The sequence below is a fragment of the Oryx dammah genome, unplaced genomic scaffold (genome assembly GCF_014754425.2).
Source record: "Oryx dammah isolate SB20612 unplaced genomic scaffold, SCBI_Odam_1.1 HiC_scaffold_8, whole genome shotgun sequence".
Taxonomy (NCBI): domain Eukaryota; kingdom Metazoa; phylum Chordata; class Mammalia; order Artiodactyla; family Bovidae; genus Oryx; species Oryx dammah.
In genome coordinates, this window is record NW_024070192.1 from 11,791,207 (window position 1) to 11,807,408 (window position 16,202).

The 16,202-nt window shown below is 55.1% G+C and overlaps 3 protein-coding genes across 3 annotated transcripts in view; 1 reads left to right on the forward strand and 2 right to left on the reverse strand.

Moving 5' to 3' along the window:
* The window catches only part of NPLOC4 (NPL4 homolog, ubiquitin recognition factor), a 52,073-nt gene extending 50,119 nt beyond the window's left edge, over positions 1-1,954 (reverse strand). The window contains exon 1 of the mRNA XM_040244824.1: positions 1,646-1,954. Within this exon, the coding sequence (XP_040100758.1) occupies positions 1,646-1,660 (15 nt within the window). The 5' untranslated portion in view covers positions 1,661-1,954. The remainder of the gene's footprint in view (positions 1-1,645) is intronic.
* On the forward strand, positions 1,659-11,490 carry TSPAN10 (tetraspanin 10). Its single transcript, XM_040244324.1, is given in 5 exon segments — positions 1,659-1,869; positions 1,923-2,069; positions 8,783-9,242; positions 11,116-11,435; positions 11,438-11,490. Coding segments are annotated over 5 exon segments (1,191 nt in total).
* Positions 11,491-12,821: 1,331 nt separating this feature from the next.
* PDE6G (phosphodiesterase 6G) lies at positions 12,822-14,554 on the reverse strand. The gene is made up of 3 exons (XM_040244886.1): positions 14,317-14,554; positions 13,822-13,862; positions 12,822-13,364 (listed from the first exon to the last, which is right to left on the reverse strand). Exons 1-3 carry the CDS (start codon positions 14,460-14,462, stop codon positions 13,288-13,290), a joined length of 264 nt encoding a protein of 87 aa, XP_040100820.1. The 5' UTR covers positions 14,463-14,554; the 3' UTR covers positions 12,822-13,287.
* Between the last annotated feature and the right edge of the window lie 1,648 nt (positions 14,555-16,202).

Here is a 16,202-nt window from a genome sequence, read left to right on the forward strand (position 1 = left end):
GAGGCAGGTTAAGCAGTCAAGTGTCCTGCTTCTCTGTGAGGGATGCAGTGACTGTGGCTCTGAATGTTCACACAGGACCAAGAGCGTGACACTCTACTCCTTGAGGAGTTAAAGGTCAGGATTACATGTTTCTGGAGAGTTCCAAAGCTTAAGAAGTTATTCTACTTGTTCGTTTACAACAAGACACAGAAGTTGAGGTTTCCAAGCTAAGCTCAGTATTTAACTCGGAAAGACAAATATACTGAGGGAAGTTATGGCCTGGCCTTCGACACAGGCTATAAAGTAAAATACACAAGAAAAGACAAACCAGGCAACAGAGACCCATTAACTTCTTGGTAACCTTGGTCTCCCTAATTATGAGAAAGTGAGCCCAGAATACTTCTTGGGGGAGTCAAAGAATTAGTGAGATAAAAATCAAGTTTTTCCACAAAAATTTTTGGAAGACTTCTTCTAAATAATAAACTTTTGAAATAAATTTCAGAATGATCTGTTTCAATTCCTCACAACGTGAGAAATTCAGCAAGAGATCCATGCTATCAACTAGAGCTTTGCCTTATACACAGATACAAAAGTGGCTTTCTCTGAAACTCACTTATCCACAGGTATTTCAATTCAGTTAAAAATACTACAGTAAAGAGAAAGTTTGGAAGCATATTTGAGTGCTAACTCTTAACCTATTTCTAGGATGAGTTACCAACAATTGATGATAAGTCTTATTTTAAAACGAGTTAGTTGCTTATTTCTCTTGGGCCATTTATTCCCTCTGCTCATCTCTAGGCTGGGAAACACGGAGAAGGAGCCAGGGCCCCTGAATAGAGAGCAGAGTTAGGACTCACTAGAGGAAAAGTCTGAAAGTCCCAGAGCTGAAGGTTCCTGCAGACCTGACCATACAGAGAGAATGCGTGCTATTCCCAACACCCCGGGCAAAACTGTTCGAGGCCCTCCCAAGGCCAAGTTCTGAACATGACTTGCCACCCCATACTGCTTTTGCTTCCCCCAGGAAATTCCAAGTGGTCCTTAAAGTTAACCAAAAAATTCTTCTGTCCAGCTGGTCTGTTGGTTTTTTTCCAGCTACACTGACTTCTGAGAGGAACTTTTCTCAAGTTAAGGCACGGCCAGTTTTTTTCTGATTTTCACTTTAAAAAAAAAAAAAAAAAACTTTAAGGGGACGTGTGTTAATATCTAACTTTGGGTACAAAATGAGATCTTTTAACATCCCTTTACAGACAGGTAGCTGTCAAGGTCTCCTTGCCACCCGCCAGTGCACCGTCTCCCTTCTTCGCAGCTTCCTCTAGCGGGGAGAGGGGTCCCCATTTGTAGAAAATGCTCTTTTAGTGACCTGTGACAAGGCAGTCACTTGGGCGACGGCAGGAGGCAGGAAAGACGGGCAGGAGGCGAGGAGGGGTCGTAGCCCCCGGCAACCCGGAGCCCCTCTTCTAGGCGCGCCCGGCGAGACCCCTCGACCAGGAACAGACCGCCCGGCCTCCCACTCCAGCCGGGGACGGGAGGTGCTGAGAGGAGGTCGGGAGCCCAGCCGGCTGGCCGGCACAGGAGGAGGAGGGCGGGCCGCTGCACCTCTCCGCAGGCCGCGCCGGCAAATATGCTGCCTCATCCCGGCGCCCTCCCGCCCGGCCGCCCCACTCACGATGCTCTCGGCCATGGTGGCCGCTCCCGTGTCCGGGCTCGAGCCCCGGGCTGCCGCCGCCTGCCGCCCCACGGGCCTCGCAGCCCCGACCCCGGCCTCAGCCCCGGCCCCGGCCTCCCGCCGCCGCCGCCACCGCCGCTCCAGCTTCGCCGCCCGGCCGCCACCGCCGCGACGTCCTGTGCCTCACCCGACGCGCTCCCCCGGCCGCGCGGCCGCGCAACCAGGTTCCGGCCCCGCAATCAGGTTCCGGCCCCACCAACGGCCTGCGCCTGCGCAGGGCGGCCCCGCGCTGGGCTCTGCGTGGAGGAGCGCCCCCAGCTGACCACGCCGTGGAGAGACGCTGCGCTGCAAGCCCAGATGGACGCGTCAGAGCGCATCTCATCCACCGACAGAGATCGGTGGGCTCGAATTGGGCGCCTTGCTGGTCACACGGAAATTCTATTCTAAGTGTGTTAGGGAAGTCTTTGGGGAAATGAGAGTGGAGGAAGCATGCTCTGTGTAACATTGTTGGATTCTTCTAGAAACTGAATGGAGAATAGTGCAGGAGGAGAATCAGAGAGACCCTTGGGGAGACTGAGGCTTTATTTAGTTCAGAGGGCAGAACACTGTGGCCATGAGGGGGCTGGAGGCGGGACAGACATTGGCAGACGAGTTGATAGGGTTGCTCCTATCAAGGGGCAAGGTGTGTGGTTTTTATCCTGCTGACACGCATCCTGCTTTCTCACCCTGTCCTGCTCTTCTTGTATAGGACGGCCTCTTTTTGCTTCTCATACTGACTGTATCCCTTACACAGAAGGACAAAACTGCGTCCTGGTGGTGATGTCTCCTAGTGTGGTCACGTCCAAGCATTGACAGACATGCTATTCTACTCTACACCGCTTACGTTTTAGTCTCCATTGTGTGACTGTGAAGGTATTACATTAATGTTTTAAAGTTATATTAGTAGTTATATTTCTGGGGCTGCCATGACAAAATACCACACACTGAGTGGCTTAAACTTATTTTCTCACAGTTCTGGAGGTCAGAAGTCGGAAATCAAGCTTGGTTTCTTCTGCGGCCGCCCTCCTTGGCTTGCAGATGGCCGTCCTCGTCCTGTGTCTTCCCTCTGTACAAGTGCATCCCTGGAGTCTCTCTGTGTCCCAGTTTCCTTTTCTTATAAGGACATTAGAGGAGGGCCTGCCTTAATGGCCTGATTTTTTAAGTTAACTACCTCTTTAAAGGCCTTACCTTCAAAGTCTCATTCTAAGGCCCTGGGGTTTGGACTTCAACATAGAAATTTGGAGGGGGACACAGTTCAGCCCATAACAGTGGTGGTAACTACACTTTCATCCAAAGGCTACCCAATATCAGAACAAGGCTGCAATGGAGCCAGAGAGGTGACAGCCATCTTCCGGAGGGCCTGCTTTGAAGCCTGATGCAGTAACTGATGAGGCCGGACGTGTCCTCTCTGAGGAAGAGACAAGCCACAGTCTGGCTACACTGGGCCTGACCTCCAGCTCCCATCCTATCCCTGACCTTCTGCCCGTAGCACAGCAGCCTGAGTGGTCCTTTTGTCAAATTGGATGCACCTTACTCAACACCTGTCATCTCCTCATCTCACTCGGAGAAAAATTTGAAGACAGCCATCCTTCTTCAGACTTTCCGGGCTTGTTCCCACTAAGGTACTACATGTGCCTGAAACGCTCTTCCTGCACATCAGCCTGGCGTGTGCCGAGGGCACTGCCCAGACCCCCACTCAGGACCAAAGCTGCTGGCAGTGCTGGCTGAGCTCCCCTTTGGGGACTTAGCTTACTCCAGATCACAGTCCCTTCCCCCAGGCAGCTCATGCCCAATAACGGCAATGGTTAGCAAGGCCCAGCCCCATGTCTCAGTCTGGTACAATTCTGCAGGCCATCCCAGCTGCGAGGATCCCTGAGGCCTTTATTGGGATTGTCTGATTGCTCACCTTCTCCCTCCGCCTGTGCCATGCTGCTTCCATTGCAGGTCTGGATCCTGAGACACTCCCAGGCGACCTTCCTGAAGTCATCCTCACAGGGGCCTTGCCCCAAGAAAATCTATGAGGCTCGTTCCCTCTCTTCCTTCAGCTTCTTCTCAGTCCTCTTGTTCTTTTCTTTTCCTTAAAAAAATTTTTTTTTAATATTTATTTATTTATTTGGCTGTCCTGAGTCTTCATTGCAGCACCAGGGATATTAGATCCTGGCATGCCATGATCTTTAGTTACAGCATGTAAACTCTTTACTTGTGACATGTGAAATCTAGTTCCCTGACCAGAGATCGGAGCTGGGCCCCCTGCATTGGGAGCACAGAGTCTTAGCCTCTTGACCTCCAGGGAAGTCCCTCTTTTCTTTTTTTAAATTGAGATGACATTCACAGAACCTACAGTTAACCATTCTAAAGGGGGAAACTCGCTGTCCTTTAGTGCATTCCTGATGTTGAACAATCACCTTCTCTATCTAGTACTAAAGTTTTCATCAACCCCTAAAGGAAACCTCACACTCATTCAGCCGTGGCTGCCGTTTCCCCCTTCCCCAACCACTGGCAACCACTAACCTACCTCCTGTCCCTATGGCTTTACCTATTCTACAAGTGGAATCACATAATATGTGGATTTTGTGTCTGACTTCTTTGACTGAGCATCATGTTTTCAAGGTTCATCCATATTGTAGCCTGTGTTAGAGCTTCTTTCTATTTTATGGCTGAGTATGGTAGGCTTCCTGGTGGCTCAGTGGTAAAGAATCTGCCTGAAATGCAGGAGTTGCCGGAGATACCGGTTTGATTGCTCCATTGGGAAGATCCCTTGGAGGAGAGCATGGCAACCCACTCCAGTATTTTTCCTGGAGAATCCTATGGACAGAGGAGCCTGGTGAGCTACAGTCCATAAGGTCACAGAGTCAGACATGACTGAGCAACTAAACACACATGCACACGTATTCCATGGCATGTATGGAGCACATTTTGTTTGTCCATTCTTCATTGATGGAGGCCTGCTTTTGGCTGCTATGATTCTGTATATCTATGTATTTGTTTGAGTTTCCACCTTTTGGCTGCTATGATTCTGTATATCTATGTATTTGTTTGAGTCCCTGTTTTCAATACTTTTGGGTGTATACCTAGGAACCAGAGCCTTACAGTGAGGCCTTCCCGATCACCTTATACAAGAAGACAACATCACCACTATTTCCTTTCCTTGCTTCATGACACTCGTGACCATATACAACAGCACATATTTGCTTGTTTCTCCACATACTCTCTGACTTCCCCTGTACTTGAATGTAAGCGCCTAATGATGGGGGATCGAGAACTTTTGTCACTACTGTACTGCAGGGCTCTGTACTGCAGACCAGTCCCTGACAGAATAAACTCTGTGTCAGTCACTTGTGCTCACAATACTGCTGTGTAATGAGCCCTCCCAAAATTCAGTGGCTTAACACTCAGCTGGCCCTCTGCCAGAGTTTAGGCTGGGCTCCAAGGAGTAGTCATTATGGGAGCAGCTAGTGAGGAACCTGAAGCAAAAACACAGATGGGAGCTTCCCTGGTGGTTCAGTGGTAAAGAATCCACCCGCCAATGCAGGAGACATGGGTTTGATCTCTGGTCTGGGAAGATCCCATATGCCGAGGAGCAACTAAGCCCGTGTGCCACAACTATTGAGCCTGTGCCCTGGAGCCTGAGAGCCACAACTACTGAGCCCACGTGCTGCAACTTCTGTGCTCTAGAGCCTGGGAGCCACAGCCTCTGAGGCCCATACGTCCTAGACCCTGTGCTCCTGTGCAACAAGAGAAAGTGAAAGTTGCTCAGTCCTGCGCAACTCTTTATGACTTCATGGACTATACAGTCCATGGAATTCTCCAAACCAGGATACTGGAGTGGGTAGCCTTTCCCTTCTCCAGGGGATCTTTCCAACCCACGGATCAAACCCAGATCTCCTGCATTGCAGGCGAATTCTTTACCAGCTGAGCCACCAGGGAAGCCCAAGAATACTAGAGCGGGTAGCCTATCCCTTCTCCAGGGGATCTTCCTGATCCAGGAATCGAACCTGGGTCTCCTGCATTGCAGGTGGATTCTTTACCAACTGAGCTATCAGAGAAACTCATGCAACAAGAGAAGCCACTGCAAGGAGAAGCCTGCATGCCACAACTAGAAAGTAGCCCTCGCTTGCTGCAACCAGAGGAAAGCCCACACAGCAACAAACACCCAGAGCAACCAAGCATAAATAAAGTGTATATATATATATATATATATATATATATTTTAAAGAACAAGATAAAGCAAAAAAAAAAAAAAGTGCTCCCTGGGCCATACTAGTCTGGAATTGGACACCAAGAAGACATTTGAGGGGATGGCATAGGTCAGGGAACATCAGTGCCAGGCTGATCAGGGCCCAGCAAGCAGCCCAAGTGTCTGGATTGTAAAGTGGTGAGTGAGGAAGGAAAAGAGATAGGCTAAAACATCAAATAGAAGAAGCTGAGAAAGGGAGTGGGGAGGACGATAGAGACAGGACAGGGCACACAAACCCCCCAGAGACCACCCTTTCTCCTGCCATGCAAACGTGTTTGCAGAGGGGCTCCTGGCAGCCTCTGTTTTCCACGGTCTCAGGGCTCCAGCAGCCAACAGCAGCATCCACACACATCACAGTCTCATGCACGCCATAAGCTGGACTCAGGAGGTATGGAGATTCATGCCCAGGGTCTTGCAGAGTTGGTGGGGGGTAGGGTCCCGCTCTGAGCCAGTCTTCCCACTGCATCCAAGCAAGGCAGGCAGGGTGAGAAGGCAGATGATGCAGGCTCAGGGAGCCTGGAGCACACCTCTGTCTGTTCCGTGCTGCATGGCCAGGGTCCTTCCAAGCTCTAGGGCCCAATAGTGACCTTAACAAAGTCCTGCTGCTGAGAAACTCAGAGGGTGAGGGATCCCGGGTACCTTAAAACCAAGAAGGATGTAATTTACCCAGTGATGTGTGAAAATGAAAAGACACTTCAAATATACACGCATACATTTGTATATAATTATGGGCTTCCCTGGTGACTCAGACGGTAAAAAATCTGCCGGCGATGCAGGAGACTGGACTTTAATCCCTGGGTCGGGAGGATCTCCTGGAGAAGGGAAAGGCTCTGCATTCCAGTAGTCTTGCCTGGAGAATCCCATGAACAAAGGAGCCTGCCGGGCTACAGTCCATGGGGCCGCAAAGCGTCGGATACAACTGAAGCAACTAGGCACACACATGCACACACACGTAATTATATGTATATATTTATATATGTATGTATATAATTATGTTGGTCAGTCGCTAAGTTGTGTCCGACCTTTTGCAACCCCATGAATTGCAGCACACCAGGCTTCCCTGTCCTTCACTATCTCCTGGAATTTTCTCAAACTCATATTCATTGTATATATGTAATTTCTTTCTTTCAGTGAATAAGTCAGAGGATAAACTGGCATTTAGCTGTGGACTGGTCTCCCAGGCTATTACTGGGGCCCAGGATCTGATCCTCCAGCTGAGCTGAGGGGCAGCACTGAATCTGCCAGGCTGTCCACACCAGGACCCTCTGGTGATGACCACGAGGCCAGCCCCCTGACAGCTCCCACGTCATGCCTGCACAGAGCAAGGCCAAGAATCTGGGCTCAGGAAGAATTCTCTGCATCTCGACAAGCAGAGGCTGTGTTAAGCCCTAAAATATGACTCCTCACATGATCTGGTCGTGACCACGGCATCCTGGTGGGGCTCACAGCTCACAGAGCGGCCAGGGCCACAGGCAACACTGGCCTGGTGTCCCAGCCAGAGAAGCCAGCAAGGTCTAGCACACCTGTCCTGGGGAAGGATGGAGGAGGGGGAAAGGAGCCCCCTGCTGTCCCAGGTAAGCGATGCTGTTGCGACTGCCAGGGTTGGGGGTGTTCTCTCTCCCCCACCCCCCCAGAGCCCTGCTGTGTACTGGGGAGGCGGATGCCCCGCTGCTAAGATTGGGGTGGGACTTTACTAATCAGGTGCCTTAACCACCCCCAGCACCCTGTTCCTACCCTGAAAGGTGACCCAGCGTTGCCCTTGTGTTTAACATGGCGTGGGGTGCATCCACACCCCAAGGATAGCACACACCCAGGGACCATCACCCAATGGGCCACCCCCACATTTTCCCTGCCCCCCTCACCTGTGACCCAGCCCCCATCGGCCTTCCCATCTCCCTGTTGCCCCCATCTAAGGCTGCCATCCACTCAGCCCCGTATGGGCCCTAGACAAGAGATCTGGCAGGTCTCCCTGTGGATCTAGGTGATGGGAGGGTGAGCTCTGGCTTGGTGCAGAAGGGGCTGAAGGCCAATGTCATCGGCAGCTTGTCCTTTTGCTCTTACTGACTTGTCGAGGTCTGGGGGATGCTGATCAATAACCCCTCTTTCCTCTGCTCTGATATGGTCAGACAGGTGGGGAGTAAAGGGCTCATTTCTTCCTGGGAAACTAGGGACTCTGCCTAGGCCTGAGGTCTTAGCTTCCTCATTCTTCCTGCAGCCAGACTTCAAGGGCCTGCTGCCCCTTCCCCTACAAAGAAGGGGCAGAAGCCCTCCCACACCTGCCTGCCAGTGGAGGGGTTGGGGAACAGGCAGAACTGAGGTGGAGACTGTCCGTCAAGGGACAAAATTCCATCAATGAAACTGGCAGCTTCTCCCAACCTCATGATCAGTGATTCAGGCCTCTGTTGGGGAACTGATAGGAGGATGGGCCCCCCACCCCACCTTTAGCACCCCATTATTATTTTCCTGGGTAAGGCCAGGGCCTCCAAACTTGGCTGAGTGTCCTCCTGGAGGGCAAGGTGAAGTCTTTGGGAGGCCCTGCACCCACAGAGCCCTGGTCTCCTGGCCACACCCATGTCCCCGGGCTTCTAGGGTCTCTGAACCCCCCTTCCACCTCCGCTCTCCAGCTTTCTCCCCGGAAGGCTCTGACCTTGCTCCCAGCTGAGTGTCACAAGGACTGAGTAAAGGGGGTCGCACTGGTGAGACCTCCCTGTTCCTTCTTCCCCTGCAGGAGGCTGGAGGTCAGGAACCACCCCTCGCTGGGAGCAGCCCCCTCACTTCCAGTCGCCCAGGACCAGCTCCCTGGGAGGACCCAGCCTGGAAGGCAGGCCTTGGGGGGTTCCTGGCCTGCTTGCTCCCCTTAGAAAACAGCTGCCTCAAGTGCCTACTCTTCTTGTCCAACTTCCTCTTCTCCCTGCTCAGCCTGCTGGCCCTGGCCATCGGGCTCTGGGGCCTGGCTGTCAAGGGGTCTCTGGGGAGTAGTTGGGGGTCCCCCCTGCCCGCAGACCCCATGCTGGGACTGGTGCTGGGCGGGCTGGCTGTCAGCGCGGTAAGCCTGGCGGGCTGCCTGGGTGCCCTCTGCGAGAACGCCTTTCTGCTGCGCTGTTTCTCCGGGGGTGTCCTTGCCTTCCTGGTGCTGGAGGCTGCGGTGGGGGCCCTGGTGGTGGCCCTCTGGGGCCAGTTACAGGATGGCCTGGAGCACGTCCTGCGCCTGGCCATCACCCACTACCAAGACGACCTAGACCTGTGCTTCCTCATCGACCAAGTCCAGCTGGGGCTGCAGTGCTGCGGGGCGGCCTCCTACCAGGACTGGCAGCAGAACCTGTGAGTCCTGGAGCCCACGAGGGAGGAGGGCTGGAGAGGGACCGGGCCGCACTCACATGCCCATACTCACTTGTACACACACTCACCTGTACAGGCTCCTCACCCATATATACTCACACATGTGCACACACTCATGCAGGCACATTTGCACATGTACACGCTCGGGCCCAGCCAGGGCCACGTGGTCATGCAGGGATGTTAACAGAGAAACTCAGCTGGCAGACGTAGAAAATCATTTTTGGAGATTGTTGTTTTGTTTTTTCCAGTGAGGATATCATACAAGACATCTCAGTGTCAATTGAAAATAACTTTTAAGTTAATCTAGCTTCCCTTGGAGAAGGAAATGGCAACCCGCTCCAGTATTCTTGCCTGGAGAATCCCATGGATAGAGGAGCCTGGCAGGCTACAGTCCATGGGGTCGCAAGAGTCGAACATGACTTAGTGACTAAACCACCACCAGCTTCCCTTGTGGCTCAGCTGGTAAAGAATCCTCCTGCAATGTGGGAGACCTGGGCTAAATCCCTGGGCTAGGAAGATCCCCTGGAGAAGAGAAAGGCTACCCACTTCAGTACTCTGGCCTGGAGAATTCCATGGACTCTGTAGTCCATGGGGTCGCAGAGAGTTGGACATGACTGAGCGATTTTCACTTTCCCTTTAGGTTAATCCAGGACGTCCCTCTCGACTCTGACTCCACGGTTCTCGCTCTACCATGTGTGTATGTGTGTGTGTTTAGAGTCACATGGAGACTCTTGAAAACCAGCCACTCACCCCAAGCCTCCCTGAGATGTGCTGAGCCCTTCCTTCTGAGTACCAGGCGCCCTAGAAGCACTTGCAAGGCTTGTTCTCACTGGGTGGCCATCTGTGGCTTTGGGTTGGTGGCAGCCCTTTCTGATGTTATGTTCACCCAGCCTACCGGTCTCCAAGCCCCGGCCTTAGTGAAGCCCACTCTTCGAGGAGATGAGACTGTGCCTGTATGGGGCGGGGTGCGGTGAGGGATGAGCCTGCAGCTCACAGGGCCCTGGACACTTTGACTAGATGCCTAATCAAAGCCAGGGGCACTTGAGGGCTGCCTGAAGCAGGTGATAAGAGCGACACTCCCTCCAGGCCCTGTGAGCTCCTCCCAAGCCTCCTGTCCATTGTCTCTGTCCAGTGTGGCCCCTCACGCCCCCACCACAACCCACTGACCCCTGCAGAAGCCTCTGCCAGTCCTCAACCCACCTTCTCCGGCTCCAACCCTGCTGCTCAGACCAACTCAGCAGCATTTGTGGGGCGAGGCCGTCTTCCTTCCAGCTCCCATCAAACGCTGGCCGCCCTCCATCTGTCTTGTGTAGTGTGCACCTTCTAGCCAAGAAGCATGTGCAGAGGCCTGCCTGGTGCAGGATGAATTATAGAGAACTGGATATTGTGTGTGTGTGTGTGCGTGAGTGTGCACAGGTGTGATGTGTGTGCCTCTATGCTTGCATGCCAGTGTGGATCCATGCTGTATGTATATGCGTGTGCCTTCATGCCTCTGTACTTGCATGCATACACACGTGTATGCCTACGTGCCTATGCATGTGTGTGGCCATGGAAGTTTGGAGGTGAGTAGGAGACATTCTGGGAAGCTCAGTGGTAAAGAATCCACCTGCCAATGCAGGAGACACGAGTTCAGTCCCTGGGTAGGGAAGGTCCTCTGGAGAAAGAAATGGCTACCCACTCCAGTATTCTTGCCTGGAGAATCCCATGGACAGAGGAGCCTGGCGGGCTACAGTCCATGGGATTGCAAAAGACTCGAGCACAACTTTAGTGACTAAGCAACCACAAAGAGACAGTTCACACTGGGGTCCCAGACCAGGGGACCTGCCCTCCAGACTGACACTGTGTGCCCTTGCAGGTACTTTAACTGCAGCTCCCCTGGAGTCCAGGCCTGCAGCCTTCCTGCTTCCTGCTGCATTGACCCCTGGGAAGGCGGAGCCTCTGTCAATGACCAGTGTGGCTTCGGGGCCCTGGGCCTGGACGAGGACGCGGCCCAGAGGGTGGTGCATCTGGAGGGCTGTGGCCCCCCGCTCCTCCAGTGGCTGCGCAGTAACATCCAGACTGTGGGCTGCTATGCCATCGCGGTTGTGCTGGTCCAAGGGCTGGAGATCCTGCTGGCCATTCAGCTGGTGAGGGCCCTGACTGTCCACAAGGGGGCAGCAGGGAGTCGGGGCCTGTCCATAGGAACCCCAAACCCGGTGTCCCGCCCTCTGCCAAACTGGTCCTGGGCTGACCAGCTCGGGGGACAAAAGACCAGAATGCAAGGATGGGGTCTGGGGCTGCAGGCCTCCCCTCCCCTTCCAGGGCAGATGTCAGAGTAACCTGCTTGGGTGCTTAGGGACACACGCCTTGAACCCCCAGGCCACCTCCGCCTACTGACTTCCAGCTTCCCAGGGTTCCCTTTCCCTCACACTGCCTGCTTGCTTGCAAACGCTGCTGTTCCAAGGGTAAGCTGACCTCGACGACGGCCTGGCCAGCATCTGCCTGCCATGGAGGGTGCCAGGCAAAGCCACCTGGCCAGCAGGGAGAGCGGGGGGCGAGAACTGGATGAAATCCTGCTGCCAAGCCTCCAGCTCTGAATTTCACCTTGACCCTCACTTCCAATTTTCACCTCTGACCTCCACTTCCAACTGCCTCCAAGTCCCACCTCCAAGCCCAGCCTATGAAGCCTCATGTCTTCACCATAGCCAGGCACCTGCCCTCCTCTGGGGCCATCTCCCCCTTTCCTGTCCGTTGAGGCTCAGGCCTCTCCCTCCAGAGTCTTTTTTTGTTTTTGGCAGAGTGTAAGTTTTATTGCGATGTATCACTCATACAGTAAATTGCACCAACCTTAAGTGGGCAGCGTAAGGCTTCTTACTCAACGACACACCTGTGCACCCCCCACCACTACCAGGTCTAGCTTCAGCCCCAGCAGAGTTCTTTGTCCCCTCCCCAAGGTCACCCCTGTTGGAACTTTGTTACCTTCAGGTTCGCATGGCTTTTTCTGACCTTCACATAGACGGGATCACGGGGCCCCCTTCTCGAGAGTCATGGTCCAGTCATTCTGCTGTGTGAACAGAGCCCCACGTCCGTTTGGACATGCACTTGGGCAGTTTCCAGAAGGTGACTGCTAGTAGGGACAGTTTGTGCAGGTCTATGTGTATGTATGACAGCGTGCTCCGCTGTGGGGTCAGGAGTGGAGTTGCAGAGTTGCTGGTGGGTATCTGTCTGGCTTTAGTAGACACTAAGGGTGGGCAGGGGGGCCCAGTTTCCCTGCACCTGTCTCCTCACCTGTGGGGAGCAAACAGGCTTTCTCTCCCCCTGACCCGAGCTCCCATCCCTGCAGTACCTGAGGCTACCTGCCTTGCCCTGGAGATCCAGCCTTCAGGAGCCTCCTCAGCACCCGACATGTTTCCTTCCCTCAGCCTGGCCGGGGCCCCGCCATCCCTGCCACCTGCGCCTGCGCCATCCACTCCTACTGAACAGACCCTACCCTCGGGCCCTGTCCCCACTGACAGCACACCCCAGACAAGTGGTGGGGAGCAAGGCTAACTTTATTTGAAACAGAACAGCGAGCATGGGCCACGTTGGAAAGGACAAGCTTCCTACTGGTGTGACTGGTCCAGGGGGTTCTCATTGTCTGACACCTGCAGGACTCCTGCCATCAACCTGCTGGCCCAATGGCCTCAATTGGGAAAGGCTAGTGAGGGGAGCCTGTCCTCACCCCCAGACAGGCAGACCAGGAGGCCGGGTGTGGCAGACACCACTGGGAGGCCTGCCCTAACTTTCCAGCCTGGGGAGGAGAGGGTCTGTGGACCAGTGTTTCTGGAAGTTAAGCAGGGCCTGGCTGCCCCGAGACAGTGTCCTGAAGGGAGGTGGTGGGCTCCTGGTAGCTAGCGTCCAGGAGGCTCGAGGCTGCTGCCCTGTGAGGGTCTCCAGACACAATCCAGACACTCTGGACCTCCCAGGGGCACAGTTTTCCTCACAGGAATCTTGAGCAGGGGGTCAGGGTGGGCAGCGGAGTAGAGGGGCCAAGGGCGGGGGTCCAGGGCTAGATGATGCCGTACTGGGCCAGCTCATGCAGCTCCAGGTGGTTGAAGGCCTCCCATGGGCAGATGACGGTGATGTCTGCAGGACAAGGGACAGTAGGTTGAGGGTCCCATGGCCCCCGGTGCCGCCATGCCCTCCGGGCCCTGTTGTCCACACCCCAGTGGTGAGAGTATAAGGTCCTTGGGCGTAGAGCCCTCCTCTCAGGACACACCACCTTTGGGGGGTATTGAATGGGTTCCCTGCCCAGGAAGAGAGTGGGTGCAGCAGGCCTGGAGGAGGCGGGGCGGAAGGTGGGCCTTGCTGCTGGTGAGAGGGGATTGGGGTGGGGACAGCAAGAGCTTTGTTCCTCCCAGCCCCTCCAAGCACCCGCTGAAGGAACGACCCCACTCAGGTGGTGTCTGAAGCTTGCAGTCAGGAAAGGGAATGAAGCACAGCTAGGGGGAGGTGCCCTCTGCCTGGGGTGGGGGCTGGGCCTCAGGCACTCTGGGTGGTGGGCGAGCAGGGGGACCCAGGTGGACACTTGTGGTTGTCATACCTGTTCCCAGGCCTTCCATTCCGGGGATGTCATCACCAAACCTGCAAGGACAGAGCAGTCAGGGCCGGTGGCCAGGATGAGAGGAGGGGTGTGGGGGGCGTGCGTGCACTTGAGTGCAGATTCCTGGGAACGTGGTGTGTCTGAGTGTGTCCTGGGTATGTACAGATAGGGCTGCGTGTGCAGAGATGCACATCAGTTAGTGGGGTACTGGTTGAGTGTCTGGGTGACGGCGTGGGTGGGTGTGCTTTCCAGACCTTTCAGCAATAACAGCTAAAAAGGACACCCCTCCCCATCCCCAGGGAATGGGGACCCTGAGACAGGCCGGCTCAGGCCCCCAAGAACTGCCCCTTAGGAGGATGGGATTGCCTTCCACCAGAAAAGGGTGGCTGAGGCCCCACCCAGCCCCCCACCCGCAGTGCAGCCCCCCTCCCTCCTGTACAGCTGGTGGGCCCTCCACCCCCCTCTCAGAGCCACCCCTCCCACAGCTCTGCTTACCCTTGGACACCTTTCTTGGGGGGCTTGCTCTTGAACTGCCTGGTTTGCCGCTGCTTAAATTTCGGGGGCCCTTTCCTGGGAGTGACGGGTCCCCCCATCACCCTGGTGGCCGACCGGATCTCGGCCTTGGGTGGCTCCAGGTTCATGGCCAGGTTGGCAGAGATCCCGCAGCGACCTTCAGCTTCTGGACTGCCTCACGCTCTGGGCCCTCCTGCTTCCGACCCTCCTCGCAGGTCTCAGCTCCCTGGAGCAGAGGAAACCCTGCAATATGCCACCCACCGGTTCCCCGTAGGACTCGGACGGCAGTCCCCTGACCCGGGGAGCCTCTGCCAACTGCACCTGGGGCCCAAATGAGGACCAGGAAGGGGGTGAGAGTGCTGGGTGGTCCCCAGGGGCACCCTCCTTATGGCTTCCTCCTTCTGCATTCCCCATCCCAATCTCTGGGGTGGAACACTCAGCCTCATTTATGGTGGCATGTTGGGCACCCAATGGCACCTAAAAGTAGCCTGAGAAATGGGAGGGCCGGGGAGGGGCCTGTGTCACAATGAAACCCCTAACCGGGCTGTGTACCCTTGGTTCCAGCAGCATCTTCCCTCTGCTGGTAAACACAACCCCTCCACCTGCCACCACTCGCTAGATGCCAGCATCACCTGCTGGTGTCCTTGAACCCACTGCACGGAGTGGCCTCCCTTCCTCCTCTCCCCCAGAGCTTCCCCCTGGATGCCCTAAGCCCTGGTGACCTTGGCCAGGGGAAGCTCACCTTCCTTTAAGCCTATTAGCACCAGGGGGAGACTCTAATCTCTCAGGAAACACTGTAAGCCCAGAAGGTTCTGGGGCTAAGTACATGACACAGCCAGGAGCCGTAGCTACCCTGGCACTGGATGCCCCAGGCATCACCTCTTGGGGCCCCTTTTCTTGTCCCCCATTTGTGGACTGCAATGCCTGACTTCTGTCTGGGGCCACCGCCCACTGCCTGCTAGAGTTTAAGGGCTGAGACCAGTTGGGAGGCAAGGACAGCTGGTTCTATCAAGACCAGTGAGGAAGGCCTGGCCACGAGGACCAGGGCTCCTAGAGTTGGATGGGCCCTGCTGTGGACCTCCCCTCCCTACGTTTTGGCCTCTGTGCTGGGACCAGCATCAGCCTGAGAGGAACCGGGGATCGGGGGCCAGCTCTACACTGGGTCCAAGGTGGATAGCAGCAGGTCTGGTGGCCCTGGCGGCTCAAACCCCACAACACCCACTCCTCACGGCCCAGGCACTGTAGGCCCAGTCAGACCCTTTCCCCAGTTCCAGGCCATGGGCCTGGTGTGGGCAGTTCTTAGACCTGATGGAGCTCCAACTATCAGATGCTATCCCATGGAAACCGCTGCCTGAGCTGCCCTGGCTCCAGCCTGGCCGGTGGCTTGTGCCCATTTAGGTTGGTTGAGTGTGTGTGGCCTGAGGCTCCGAGACCATTGCTAGCCTGGGGGACAGGCTGCACCACCATCTGACATGGGGAGCAGAGGATGTGATAGGCTGGGCATCCTCTCTGAACAGGGCTGTGGGTGGCTTCCCATAGACCCAGACCTCAGAACAGTGGTGAAAAGCCCACCAGCTCCCCACCCTCTGGGCAGATACCCACTAACACCCTTGGGTAAGTGGTCACCAGGAAAGGCAACCTGGGAAGGTCGCTACTCACCAGGTTCCAGGGCAACAGGTCTCAGGGGACCATGGGTGTGAGTGGCAGGCCTCCCTCAGCAGGGTGCCGGCTGCGCATTTATCCTGTAGCTGGGTAAGCTGATTAGGACTGTGCCTGACACCACACTAATGAGATTGTGGGGTTGGGTAGCACTACCGAGGACTCCTCGAGATGGGGGAAGGGCCTCAGGTGCGGTCAAGGGAAGGACA